A 14,692-nucleotide genomic window follows, 5' to 3' on the forward strand; every position below is an offset into this window, starting at 1 on the left:
AATTCTACATTCATTATGGAATCTCACATTTTAGTGCAGCTTTTTTCACTTCCCATCTTGCAGACCTTTAGATGTTGCTGACTGGTCTGTCATTTAATTACCTTCTGACATAGACTGAATCATCTTTCTACGTTTAATGGAAGTGGTTCTCTTGCAATGAGAAGACTTGCATGCCAATTACTGGTACAACATGTTTTAGAAAAACTTTTTCAGTGGTCCATCATGGAACTAGATTAGAAACCAAAGAGGGAATATCTTCCCGGTGGTGTCATGAATCTTTAAAGGCTTTATGAAGGAAAAAATAGACTGAGGTCTTAACATTTGTTAAAAAATAGTTTTCTTTTTATTTATAATAATTTGTACCATTTGTAAAACTCATTTTGTTGTTTGGTCATGTTTGGTCATGTCAATAAATTGCCTATTACATGCTCAAGTGAATATTTGTATTAACTCTCTGCCAGTCAGCTCTCATTCAGGGGTAATTGATTCAGTATAATTATGTACACGATAAAAAAAGCATTCCGATATAATTAGGTTTTTCTGCTTGAAGAGAGATTATGTTTATTTTATTCAAACTAATAGAATCACACAAGCCTATGAAGTTTCCTTTGTGTTATTATCTGTGTCTTATTTCACAATTATGCTAAATGCACATGCTGATGTATTTATGGGTGTTTTCTTTGCTGTGTTTTTCAGTAGGTGCAGCAGCTTTGAACTCTTGACAGGGGACAGGCCTGTTCTGATGTCAGGGTCTTGGTTCTTTGCTCTCATTATCATACAAAGGAGATTGTGTTGCATATGATTCCCCCGATGTTCTGTGTTCAGCTTTAGCCTATCAATAACAAAACCTTTTAACTGGAAAGTCATATCACTTCATGGCTGTTTAGTTGCTAAATATGACTCAGAGTCAAATGGATCTTGTGTCAATGGAGACGACTCTTCAACGGGATGTTTACACAGGACCATTATTCATGTCACATTAATGTGACAACATCCTCCTGGATTATTAGAATGTAATAGAAATATAAATCCCTTAATTGAATTCAAACTTAAACAGAAAAAAATTAATATGACCCAAATAAATATGACCATAGGCTATGTACGGTACACTACAGACCAACCTGACAGTGCTATTATATGTTGATAGGCTTGTGCATGTGATAGAATGTTGCTCCGTGAAGCCTTGTGTTACCGGAGCTTGCAAAAAGGGAACCCCCACCCCCACTGAGCCAGCCTCTCTGACCCTGGGCTGAAACAATATCTCTCACTCGTTGGCACTTAGATCGATATCCCTGTGAGTGTGAGAGTGAGAGTGAGAGAGAGACTAGGCATTTCGTGTTTGCTTCTCTATCTGTTTTTGGAGCCCTGCAGTTTTTCTGGAGCAGGTGGAGATGGCATTGGAGATATTCACAGACACTCACACAAAAATGCAGTTTCCATACCAGTGTGCAGATACTGGATTGTCCAAACCACACATGCAGACAAACGCACACATGTACACACAGGCACACACAACATAATAACCACACACAGTACTGTAATATATATTCCATTTACCAGTTGCTTTTATCCAAAGCAAATTACAGACATGAATGCCAACATTTTTACTTGTGGGTGGTCCCGGGAATCATACCCACTGTACTGGCGTTGCAAGATCCATAATTTACCAATTGAGCTACAGAGGACCAGAGAGAAGGGGGGCAGGGCAGAGTAGAGAGAGAGAGAGAGAGTTAGGGAGGAGGAGATTTGAAGAGAGACTTGAGAGAGAGAAAGAGAGAGGGAAAAGGAGAGAGCGAGAAGCCTGGAGCATGTGTAGATATGGGTAGGCTTGTTTATGTACTGAGACTCTGTCTCCACTGACAACCAGGAGAGTGTTAGAGGAAGAGAGTCAAGGAGACTGATAGAGACGTAGGGTTAGTGGCTGAAAGACAGAGAGAGACAAATAGAAAACGAAACATAGAGATAAAGAAAGTGATAAAGAGGGAGAGGAGGGCACTATAGAAACACAGGTATGCTGCAGGGGGTTCTTATTGCCCTCTTTCGCTTCTTCAGGGGAGGGGGACGGCAGGTGTTCCCGCCGGTGGAGGAGAGAGGGCCATATTCAAACTCCGTACAGGTAAGACTCTGCTCTCCTTTCCCTTATCTTCCTTCTTCTAGCCCCAGGACATACAGTAGTAAAAAGTGTTCCAGCCTCCTGCCACGTGTCCAGTAGCTGAAAACGTATCCCATTGTCAAACTTGAGTAAAAGTAAAGACACTTTAATAGAAAATGACTAAAGTAAAAGTGAAAGTCACCCAGTAAAATACCACTTGAGTAAGAGTCTAAAAGTATTTGGTTTGAAATATACTTAAGTAACAAAAGTACATGCAATTGCTAAAATATACGTAAGTATCAAAAGTAAAAGTAACAATTATTTCCCTATATTAAACAAACCTGACAAAGATTTTCGTGCTTTTTAAATTTACGGATAGCCAGGGAAGCACTCCAACACTCAACATAATTTACAAACGAAGCATGAGTCTGTGTGAGTCTGCCAGATTAGAGGTTGTACGGATGATCAGGGATGTTCTCTTGATAAGTGCGTGGATTGGACTATTGTCCCGTCCTGCTAAGCATTCAAAATGTAACAAGTACTTTTGGGTGTCATAGAAAATGTATGGAGCAAAACATATATTAATTTATTTAGGAATGTAGTGGAGTAAAACTAAAAGTTGTCAAAAATATAAATAGTAAACTACTTAAGTATTTCTTTCAAGTATTTGTACTTAAGTACATTACCACCACTGCATGTGTCTGCACTCTAAGAACTATAGGACTGGCTTGTGTGTCTGTGAGATACTGTATGATCGGACACCATAGAGACAGCTGTCAGTCACATTTCAGCTGAAATCATTTGACATGCAGTAGTGAGCCAATCCCTGTGAGAGAGAGATGGTTCCCTCATGTTCAGAGTTGGAGGTATTTACATGTTCAATGCTCAGCTGATTTGTAGATGCTTCTGGATTGGCTGTGCTGTTTAGTTGGCTGTGCCGGTTGGTCAAATGGTTCATGCTTTACTGATGGCAACGTGGAGTGTATATGTGTGTATCTGTGTCTTTGTCTGTGTATTTATGTGATGAAAGGAGGGAGATAGAGCACGCTGAACACCTGTTAACGTAGTCACCTGTTAACAGTCACCTGTGATCGAAGCCAGACAGAAGGGGAACATTAATTATTTTTGGAATCCCCTGCCAAGTCACCTTCTTTGGCCCTCTGATGCTATTTTCGTTGTAGGAGGATTCACAAAAAAAATCTTGTTGGACCCTCACACAAATCACAGGCTCCAAAGCTGCAGGAGGACAGGTCCTTGTCTATATATAGGCATATTCAAGGTTTTTACGTATTTGGCTACGGTGTATGTAAACTTCCGACTTCAACTGTAAATATAAGACGAAACACATCACAACAAGAGAGACAACACAATACTACATAAAGAGAGACCTAAGACAAACACAGCAAGGCAGCAACACATGACAGCATGGTGGCAACAAAACATAACAACAACATGGTAGCTGCACAAAACATGGTACAAACATTATTGGGCACAGTCAACAGCACAAAGGGCAAGAAGGTAGAGACAGCAATACATCACACAAAGCAGCCACAACTGTCAGTAAGAGTGTCCATGATTGAGTCTTTGAATGAAGAGATTGAGATTAAACTGTCCAGTTTGGGTGTTTGATGCGGCTCGTCCAATCGTACAGGGTGGGGTTCAGACCCAGGGCATCAAACTTAATGATGAGCTGTAGTCAATGAACTGCATTCTTACATAGGTATTCCTCTTGTCCAGATGGGATAAGGCAGTGTGCAGTGTGATGGAAATTGCATTGTCTGTGAACCTTTTGGGGCAGTAAGCAAATTGAAGTGGGTCTAGGGTATCAGGTAAGGTGGAGGTGATATGATCCTTGACTAGCCTCTCAAAGCACTTTATGATGACAGAAGTAAGTGCTAGTAGTAAGTAAGTCATTTAATTCAGTTACCGTTGCATTCTTGGGTACAGGAACCATGGTTGACATCTTGAAGCATGTGGGGCATCAGACTGCGATAGGGAGAGATTGAATATGTCCGTAAACACACCAGCCAGGACGCGGCTAGGGATGCCGTCTGGGCCGGCAGCCCTGCAAGGGTTAACAAGTTTAAATGTCTTTCTCAACTCGGCCACGGAGAAGGAGAGTCCACAGTCCTTGGTAGCGGGCTGCGTCAGTGGCACTGTGTTATCCTCAAAGGGGCAAAGAAGGTGTTTAGCTTGTCCGGAAGCAAGATGTCAGTGTCCGCGACGTGGCTGGTTTTCCTTTTGTAGTCCGTGATTGTCTGTAGACCCTGCCACGTACGTCTTGTGTCTGAGCCGTTGAATTGCGACTCCACTTTGTCTCTATACTGACGTGTTACCTGTTTGATTGCCTTGCAGAGGGAATGATTACTCTATTTGCATTCTGCCATAGTCCTAGTCACCTTGCCATGGTTAAAAGCGGTTTTGCGCAAATGCTGCTATCTGTCCACAGTTTCTGGTTAGGCTAGGTTTTAATAGTCACAGTGGTTACAACATCTCCTATACACTTCCTGATAAACTAAGTCACCGTCTCAGTGTATTCGTGAACATTATTCTCGGAAGCTACCCGGAACATATCCCAGTCCTCGTGATCAAAACAATCTTGAAGCGTGGATTCCGATTGGTCAGACCAGCGTTGAACAGTCATTAGCACGGGTACTTCCTGTTTGAGTGTCTGCCTATAGGTAGGGAGGAGCAAAATGGAGTGGTGGTCAGATTTTCCAAAAGAAGGGCGAGGGAGGGCCTCGCATCCCGTATGTTTTAATAACTGTGGTTGAGTGTTTTAGCAGCGTGAGTACTACAGTCGATATGCTGATACAATTTAGGCATCCCTTTTCTCAAATTTGCTTTGTTAAAATCCTCAGCTACAATAAATGCAGCCTCGGGATATAATGTTTCCAGTTTGCATAAAGCCCAGTGAAGTTCCTTGAGGGCCGTCATGGTATTGGCTTGAGGGGGGATATACACGGCTGTGACTATAATCTAAGAGAATTCTCTTGGGCGATAATACGGTCGGCATTTGATTGTGAGGTATTCTAGGTCAGGTGAACAAAAGTACTTGAGTTCCTGTATGTTATCACAATTACACCATGAGTCGTTAATCATGAAACATACACCCCCAGAGAGGTGTTTATTCCTGTCGGCGCGATGAACTGAGAATCCAAATGGCGGGACAGGCTCCGACAGTATATCCTGAGAGAGCCATGTTTCTGTAAAACAGAGAATGTTACAATCCCTGATGTCTCTCTGGAAAGAAACCCTTGCCCTGAGCTCATCAACTTTATTATCCAGGGACTGAACAGTGAGTAATATACTCGGAAGCGGTTGGTGGTTTGCGCACCTCCATAATCGGGCTAGAAGACCGCTCTGAGTACCTCTCATTCGCCAGCGTTGTTTTGGGCCAGTCTCTGGAATCAGTTCAATTGCCCTGGGTGGTGCGAACAAAGAATCCGCTTCAGGAAAGTCATATTCATGGTCGTAATGCTGGCAGTGTTGGTGAGGTACCGCCACTCTGATATCCAATAGTTCTTCCCGGCTGTATGCAATATCACATAACATTTTCTGGGCTAAAAATGTTAGAAATAATACATAAAAAGCAAACTACTGCAAAGTTTCCTAAGAACTAGAAGCGAGGCAGCCCTCTCTGTCAGCGCCATCTTTAAGCTTTTTTGAAAATTACTCTCCCTACAGGATAGAGCTCATTGTCCAGGATGAGCAGCATACTTAGTACAGCAGCAACGACATTAGGGCCACCCCATATTAGACTTGATATTTAAGGGAAAATCCACTCAAAACTTTCCTTTAGTATTTTTTTCATTGGCCTGTTGTATATCAACAGTCAAGTTTTCCAGTTAAAGGACTTTCAAGAAGCAATGTTTCACCAACCACATCATCAATTGAAATGTGTATTGAGGGCAAATGTGTATTGATTCTCTTTTGAAGTCTCTCAGAAAGTTAACAGAGCAATGGATTAATCTTTGTTTGGGAGAGTGTAGAACTCATATCATTGACTTCCCTTCTCCCCACTCAGCTATGTAACAGCTGACTATGTCCACAGTAATCCTCCCATGAGTACTCTGACTGACAGTCTCAGTTGGTCTTCCATGCTAACTGACAGACAGGCAGGCAGGCCTGTGCATATGCATGAGGTCAAGGCTGCTCAGCCTCAAAGATAATCAGGGATGTTGTTGAGTGTCAAGCCCAAAGAACCCCATGTTGAGTCTGCTCATTAGTGATGCCACAGTGGTGCACGACTCTGAACTCTGTGATGCTTTTCCTGTCTGTCCACAGCACTTATCAGTGGGGTACCTCTTAATGTGGGTGATGCTCAGCTCTAACTAACACCCTCCAGATCCTTGTTTGCAAATGGAGACAGGTCCGATGGAAGGCTGGTACTGGCAGTTGAGCAGCTTGTCAAAGCACAGTTGGGGTGAGGGTGTCAATCAGTGTTTTTTACTGTCAGTGTCAGCTCTCTGATGCACGCTGTGCGCATGCAATTGTGTAAAAATAGGGAAGGTATTTCCGGGCCACAACTAGCATGCTGCTAATCAATCTGGGCCCATTCATATACAGCTGAATCAGCAGGCCATCCTTCATCTAACCCACCTGTTGTTTAATGATACCAACAAACAGTGTTTGTCTGACTACAGTGTTTGTCTGACTACAGCTGGGGGTGAGAGGCACTGTTTTTAAATCTCTTCTGTCATCCCATTAAGCCCTTGACAACATTGTTTATATAGATTCAGACTTTCCTGTTTAGATGAAGTTCCTAAATCTGCATAGCTGATTTATATCCATCCGTACTAGGGTACATTCTCTTACGATCTTCTCTCTTATTCACATGGAATGAGGCTGAGAACCACTCAAACAAGCAACTTTTACTACTATACTATATGTAAGTGATTATGCCAGAGAAGCTGTGTTTGGAGGATATAATGGCACAGGTGTTGTTAGGCCCGAGACAAATTCAAGTGCTGGCAAATTGTGCATTCGGAAAGTATTCAGACCCCTTGACTTTTTCCACATTTTGTTACGTTACAGCCATATTCTAAAATGGATTTAAAATGTAATAATATTCATCAAACTACACACAATACCCCATAATGAAAGAAAATGATGTTTTTAATTTAATTTTAGCACATTTTTATAAAAAACAATAACTGAAATATCACATTTACATAAGTATTCAGACCCTTTACCCAGTACTTTGTTGAAGCACCTTTGGCAGTGATTACAGCCTAGATTCTTCTTGGGTATGACCCTACAAGCTTGGCACACCTGTATTTGGGGAGTTTCTCCCATTCTTCTCTGCAGATCCTCTCAAGCTCTGTCGGGTTGGATGGGGTGTGTCACTGCACAGCCATTTTCAGGTCTCTCCAGAGATGTTTGTTCGGGTTCACGTCTGGGCTCTGGTTGGACCACTCAATGACATTCAGAGACTTGTCCTGAAGCCACTCCTGCGTTGACTTGGCTGTGTGCTTAGGGTCGTTGTCATGTTGGAAGGTGAACCATCGCACCAGTCTGAGGTCCTCAGAGCTCTGGAGCAGGTTTTCATCAAGTATCTCTCTCTACATTCCTACGTTCAACTTTCCCTCAATCCTGACTAGTCTCCTAGTCCTTGCCGCTGAAAAACATCCCTGCAGCATGATGCTGCCCTCACCATGCTTCACAGTAGGGATGGTGCCAGGTTTCCTCCAGATGTGACACTTGGCATTCAGGCCAAAGAGTTCAATCTTGGTTTCATCAGACCAAAGAATCTTGTTTATGGGCTGAGAGTCCTTTAGGCACCTTTTGGTAAACTCTAAGCAGGCTGTCGTGCCTTTTACTGAGGAGTGGCTTCCATCTGGCCACTCTACCATAAAGGCCTGGTTGGTGGAGTGCTGCAGAGATGGTTGTCCTTCTGGAGGAACTCTGGAGCTTTGTCAGAGTGACCATCGGGTTCTTGGTCACCTCCCTGACCAAGGCCCTTCTCCCCCGATTGCTCTGTTTGGCCGGGCGGCCAGTTCTAGGAAGAGTTTTGGTGGTTCCAAACTTCTTCCATTTAAGAGAGATGGAGGCCACTGTGTTCTTGGGGACCTTCAATGCTGCAGAAATGTTTTGGTACCCTTCCCCAGATCTGTGCCTCGACATAATCCTGTCTCGGAGCTCTATGGACAATTCCATCGACCTCATGTCTTGGTTTTTGCTCTGATATGCACTGTCAACTGTTGGACCTTATATATAGACAGGTGTGTGCCTTTCCAAGTCTTGTCCAATCTACTGAATTTACAGGTAGACTCCAATCAATTTGTAGAAACATCTCAATGATGATCAATGGAAACAGGATGCCCCTGAGTTCAATTTCGAGTCTCATAGCAAAGGGTATGAATACTTATCTATATAAGGTTTTTCTGTTTTTTTATACTTAATACATTTGCCCAAATTTCAAAAAAACTGTTTTCACTTTGTCATTATGGGGTATTGTGTGTAGATTGATGTGGAACATTTTGTATTTAATACATTTTAGAATAAGGCTGTAAAGTCATTTTGGGGGGAGGAAAGTCAAGGCGTCTGAATACTTTCCGAATGCACTGTACATTTCTATATGAACCCCTCAGATTGCTCAGTCACAGTGTTTTCAGGCAGTCCTCCAATGGTATAATTCTGAACCAAAAGGTCTGAACACCCCCTAACACACTGTAACATATTAGCAGCAGATAGCACCATGTGTATGTAATAAACTGATGAAAATAGCAGATTGTGAGTGAGCTACCTGTCATACGTAAAGGTTAAAAGACAGATGTTTGACTCCAGATATAAGTGTATCTGCCAAGCAAATGAATACAGGTTAGAGTAATAGTGTTGACACTCCTGTGAGGATGGTGTGGATGTTTTGGCATGTCTGTGTGCCACTGTCATTATCTTGATGTGATGAAAGAGGTCTCTGTATTAAACTAAATATGGAGTTTACAGAAACTTCCCAGGAGATTAAGAAGCTAGTAGCTTACGTAGGCAGACGGTGGTACTGTGAATTTCCCCCTATTTATCCTCCTTATGACGCGTTCAGATATGGGTTTAATGCACTGAAATGACTGTGAAATTATGTTATCATAGCTATGTACGTAATGCTCTCTCTCACTCTTTTTCTCTCTGATCTCTCTGTCTCTCACATGCGCTTTCCTTCCCCCCACTTTGTCAATTTTAACAAGCAGGGCCCTTCTTTGTCACTCCCAGGCCAATCTGCTTTAGAATACAGTGCTGCTTTAACTCCTGAGCTGCCTCTTAACATTTGACCTTTGACCTGGGGCTATGGCAGGCCAGCCTGAAGGTGACATCTGTCTTTGTCTGAGTTTGAGCAGAATTGAAAAGTCTCTCCTCTGTCATTTCGTAAGCAATACTAACAGTATCGTTGCTGGCAAACACACTTCAAACCCTTTAAGAAAAAGATGGGGGAAAGGAAATCTCAACATAAGCCTGATCATATTTCTTGACTGGTGCAGCTTAAGTCAGAGTTGGCTGGTAAAGGTGTTGGATGAGAAAATTACTGAACAAGACCATGCAGGCAAGACCTACTGCAACGAATGAGTGAGCATTACCTTCCTGATTTTATACACACACACACACACACACACACACACACACACACACACACACACACACACACACACACACACACACACACACACACACACACACACACACACACACACACACACACACACACACACACACACACACACACATACATACAGGCACACACACACCCACGCACACAAGGTAAATGAGTCCACCTTAGTGTTTATCTTTAGACAGTGTTCAGACTTTGTCCTATAAACAGTAGCGAGGTGTCTTGTAAGTTTGCTCCCATTAGTCTCCACTCTGGTGGAGAAATAGGATTATATTGTATATAATAGGATTCATACACATCTTCCTGCTTTGGCGTCATTGGGCCTTTGTTCGCTGTATCTGCTTTATGTTTGGTACTATGTGTATAGAAATGTACTGAAAATAGGTCACATGTCAGGAAGTTGTTCGTGTGAGATGTGTGAAGTAGATAAATGAGACACACTGAAACAAGACTGGGACACAGAAAACTAGGGCAGACTTAGGGAGGGCGTATAGTAAAGCAGATTGGCCTGCCATATAGTGTAGGAGGAATCCTATTGATTCCAGGTGATGTGATTACTCGGTGCTTATATTCTCCATAAGGTTACTGTGAACTTTAGCATAGATCAATTCAATTCAATCAGCAGACACATGACTCCACACGCAATGGGTGCTGGGGGTGGTTCAGATGACCTTTGTCTGACTCACCCTGGGTGTGTGCATGTTCATCTGTGTGCGTGTGTTTTCCTCCCTTATTCACAATGTTTAGGAGTGCACAGGTACATGTTGCTGCCTGTAAAATAACTCCAACGTCAGTAGCATTTGCATCAGAAATTCCTCACACTTGTAAGATAAAGAGGGTAAACACCAGATGCTGCTATGGAAGCACAAACACTATTACGTCCTGTGCTGTTATTTACCTGAGACACCCCTATATGACGTACATTCCACAGACACTAGAGGAAGAGGTCATGTTTGCTCTGCTCCTCCGAAGGGCTCTTGAGAAAAGTGATAGTGTTGAAAGACGTTGCCACGCAAGACACTACCGAATCAGGTTCATCAACATAGCTCAATCAGCATAGCACATTTTACAAAAGGGATGCCGTTTTTGTATTTGTATTTATTAAGGATCCCCATTAGAGTAGATGCTGCCAAGGCAGCTCCTGGGGTCCAGCAACATTAAGGCAGTTATATATACAATTTAAAATATGACATTTCTTAACACTTTTCACAACACATTAAGTGTGTTCCCTCAGGCCACTGCTCTACTACCACATATCTATAATACAAAATCCATGTGTACGTGTGTGTAGAGTGCGTGTCTTATCATGTGTATGTGTGTCTGAACCTGTGTGTGTCTCTTCACAGTCCCCACTGTTCCATACGGTGTATTTTTATCAGCTTGCATCAGTTACCTGATGTGAAATAGAGTTCCATGTAGCCATGTAGTACTGTGCGCCTTCCGTAGTCTGTTCTTGACTTGGGGACTGTGAAGGGACCTGGTGGCATGTCTTGTGGGGTATGCATGGGTGTCTGAGCTGTGTGCTAGTAGTTTAAACAGACACCTCGGTGCTTTCAACATGTCAACACTTCTTACACAAACAAGTAGTGATGAAGTCAATCTCTCCTCCACTTTGAGCCATGAGAGATTGACATGCATATTATTAATGTTAGCTCCATATGTACATTTAAGGGCCGGCCGTGCTGCCCTGTTCTGAGCTAATTGTAATTTTCCAAGGGTCCTTCTTTGTGGCCCCTGACCATATGACTGAACAGTAGTCCAGCTGCAACAAAACTAGGGCCTGTAGGACCTGTCTTGTTAAAAAGGCAGGACAGCTCTTTATTATGGAGAGACTTTTCCCATTGCTACCTACTGTTGTATCAACATGTTTTGACCATGACAGTTTACAATACAGGGTTCTCCAAGCAGTTTATAGTCACCTCAACTTGCTTCATTTCCACATTATTTATTATAAGATGTAGTTGAGGTTTAGGGTTTAGTGAATATTTGTCCCACATACAAATGCTTTAAGTTTATTATAATTTTCTATTATTTAAAAATGTTTTACTCCCTTTTCTCCCCAATTTCGTGGTATCCAATTGTTAGTAATTACTATCTTGTTTCATCACTACAACTCCCATACGGGCTCGGGAGAGACGAAGGTCGAAAGCCATGCGTCCTCCGATACACAACCCAACCAAGCCGCACTGCTTCTTAACACAGCGCGCATCCAACCCGGAGGCTTGGTTTGGCACTCACTGTGCCCGGCCTGCCACAGGAGTCGCTGGTGCACGATGAGACAAGGATATCCCTACCGGCCAAACCCTCCCTAACCCGGACGACACTAGGTCAATTATGCGTCGCCCCACGGACCACCTGGTCGCGGCCGGCTGCAACAGAGCCTGTCTCTGGTGCTAGCTGGTGGCACAGCTAGCGCTGCGATGCAGTGCCCTAGACCACTGCGCCACCCAGGAGGCCTATGCTTTTAGTTTTTTTATGTTTAACTGGGCACACAGTTCCCAGGCCGTCATTGAAAATAAGAATGTGTTCTTAACTGACTTGCCTGGTTAAATAAAGGTAATAATAATAATAAACACGCTGGTTTCTGGGATTAAGGAGTATCACTGTGTATGATGAAGTTGTTTCTCCAGACCTGTTTGTAATTTACTCTAAGACAAGTGAAGGTTGCCTGTGTGACAAGTGTGTGTGTAAGCATGTGTACATGTGTGCGCGAGCTGATACAAGGCACTATAAAACAGGCACCCTCTCCAGGGCATTCACTGTGCATGTAAACATGAAACTGTTGTCATTGCAAAAAATACAGCTATCAAACAATATTAAAACCAGTTTCCATAATTTAGATAAATTATAAAGGAACACAGAATGTCCTTTGGCAATGCAATGAATATAACATAGTCTACTTTAATTTACTTAATATTTTGTCTTACAATTGGAGGCGGAGTGTTGGGTTGTCAGTCACAGTTTGACAGTTAGAGAATTGACCCAGCTACATCCTTTGAGATAAGGCCTAATATACTGCATTGATTGATGTAATGGTGAGTGTGTTGTAAGTGTCACTGGTCGGTCTGGCTGTACTCTACAGTGCATGTGTCTCCAGTGAATATGAGCTACTGGAGAGGCAGCTCTGTGTGAGTAACATCCAGAGCCCATTCCTCCACCTCCTTCTCTGTGTATCTGTGCATCAAAGTCACTACAGTATTAATTATTCTTTCCCCTTGTTTTATTTCCCAGTATGCATTGCTCCAACTGGCTTCAGTCACAGACTCCTCTTCCCTGCAGGATGCCATCAGAGAGGCTCTCCAGACTGTCTTTTATGAAGTGGTGTGTATCTACTGTCTCCATCATGATTTATATATATGGTCTGTCTCCATCCTATTCAGCACCATACTGTATTCTCCCTGGGGGAGGGTTGACCATCCACTTGAACATGTTTGACCAAATAATGTTACAAAACATTTTTTACAACCATATTTTCTCCCCCCTCTAACAGGCTGCCCTCCCCCTCTCTCTATTATAGGACAGTGTATACGTCTATCTATTGGATGCAGAGACAGGACGCTTGTGGTGTGAAGAACCACCCCATGAGCTACCGAAGGAGGGGAGACTCAGGTAATCGGCAGGGCTGATTTGGTGCCCAGTTGACCTGTACTTCAGACCGTACTAATTCAGTCTTCATTTTCACTCTAGTGACATTGTTTGTGATGTTCCTAAATCAATAAAATCACTGTCTTTCTAAGGGATGTGGTTGTCCAGCAGAGGAGAGTACAGTGTGAAGGACTTCCTTCCTCAGAGCTGCAGGAGCAACAGAGAGAGAGACTAACAGAGCCACTGCAGCAGGACAAAAGAGGTGTGTGTTTGTGTGTCTGGCTATGTTGCAGGATGAGCAACAGCAACTATACTCTAAAAGATTTGAGAGAGTTCAAAACAGTCCACAGTCCTCCTCCTGGCTAATACTTTCCTTCTCTCTACCCAATCCTTTTCCCATCTATCTTCTGCACGTCCACCACAGTGTTGATCATTCCAATCCTGGACCAGGTTGTAACTACCGCCCTCCTCTTGGTGAGCATGCTCCTCATCATTTACATTTAGCGACTAGGGTTAAGTGCCTTGCTCAAGGGCACATCGATAGATTTTCACCTAGTCGACTCAGGGATTCAAACCAGCAACCTTTATTTTACTGGCCAAACGCTATTAACTGCAACCTGCCGCCCTCATAACCCTCTCACCTCTCTGCCTTACATTATCAAAGATATCACTTTAATATTGCCTGCCTGTTACACGGTGTCTTCTCTATTCTGAAAGGTTTGCTGTACACAGCCCACTAAAGCTCAGGAACAAAGCCTTGATGTACTGGAGAGACATGTGAGTCTGAAGTGTCCTTCTCCAGACCCACCAGTCCTTTAATACGATCACATTCTGAGACAGCAGGCCTACTGCTGGTACAACTCTGATTTTCCTCACAGGTCACCATAGCCTGTAAGAGAGTCCAGGCCCTGCAGGGTCAAAGGCTCACCCAGGGGTTAGAGGTCAACAGGAAATCATATCTATCCCTGACCAGGAGGACCACACCTGATGTGGACTACAGTGCACTGGACCATCAGATCCTGAGGCTTTGTGGTATGATAGTGCGATGGGGCCCAGCACTTGTGTTCTGCCGTCTATAGACTCGTCATTGTCGAGTATATTGGATAAAAGTAGTTAATAATATATTACTATGTGTAATGACTTTGTCGATTCTTTCACTGTCTACTATAGGAGAGCTGTATGACCTGGACGCTGCCACCCTCCAACTAAAAGTAATCCGTTATGTAAGTCCAGAACCAGAAATAAACTGATTTATAGAAGCTGGTTGATCGTTTGATTGATACACAGAGTGACTGTTTGACTGAATCGGTTGTATTGTTGTTTTCACAGCTGGAGGCGCAGACTCATTCATTGTGCTGCTGTTTACTTCTGGTATCAGAGGATAACCAACAGCTGTTCTGTCAGGTACACAT

The 14,692-nt window shown here is 43.1% G+C and overlaps 1 protein-coding gene across 1 annotated transcript in view; it reads left to right on the forward strand.

The window, feature by feature from the left end:
• The first annotated feature begins 1,613 nt into the window (after positions 1–1,613).
• Positions 1,614–14,692, forward strand: part of LOC118391263 (cGMP-dependent 3',5'-cyclic phosphodiesterase-like) — a 28,238-nt gene continuing 15,159 nt past the window's right edge. The window contains exons 1-9 of the mRNA XM_035782484.2: positions 1,614–2,116; positions 12,927–13,016; positions 13,213–13,304; positions 13,433–13,542; positions 13,705–13,754; positions 13,998–14,057; positions 14,159–14,312; positions 14,451–14,503; positions 14,610–14,684. Coding sequence (XP_035638377.1) covers positions 2,012–2,116; positions 12,927–13,016; positions 13,213–13,304; positions 13,433–13,542; positions 13,705–13,754; positions 13,998–14,057; positions 14,159–14,312; positions 14,451–14,503; positions 14,610–14,684 — 789 coding nt within the window. The 5' untranslated portion in view covers positions 1,614–2,011. The remainder of the gene's footprint in view (positions 2,117–12,926; positions 13,017–13,212; positions 13,305–13,432; positions 13,543–13,704; positions 13,755–13,997; positions 14,058–14,158; positions 14,313–14,450; positions 14,504–14,609; positions 14,685–14,692) is intronic.

This window comes from Oncorhynchus keta, chromosome 12 (genome assembly GCF_023373465.1).
Source record: "Oncorhynchus keta strain PuntledgeMale-10-30-2019 chromosome 12, Oket_V2, whole genome shotgun sequence".
Classification (NCBI taxonomy): domain Eukaryota; kingdom Metazoa; phylum Chordata; class Actinopteri; order Salmoniformes; family Salmonidae; genus Oncorhynchus; species Oncorhynchus keta.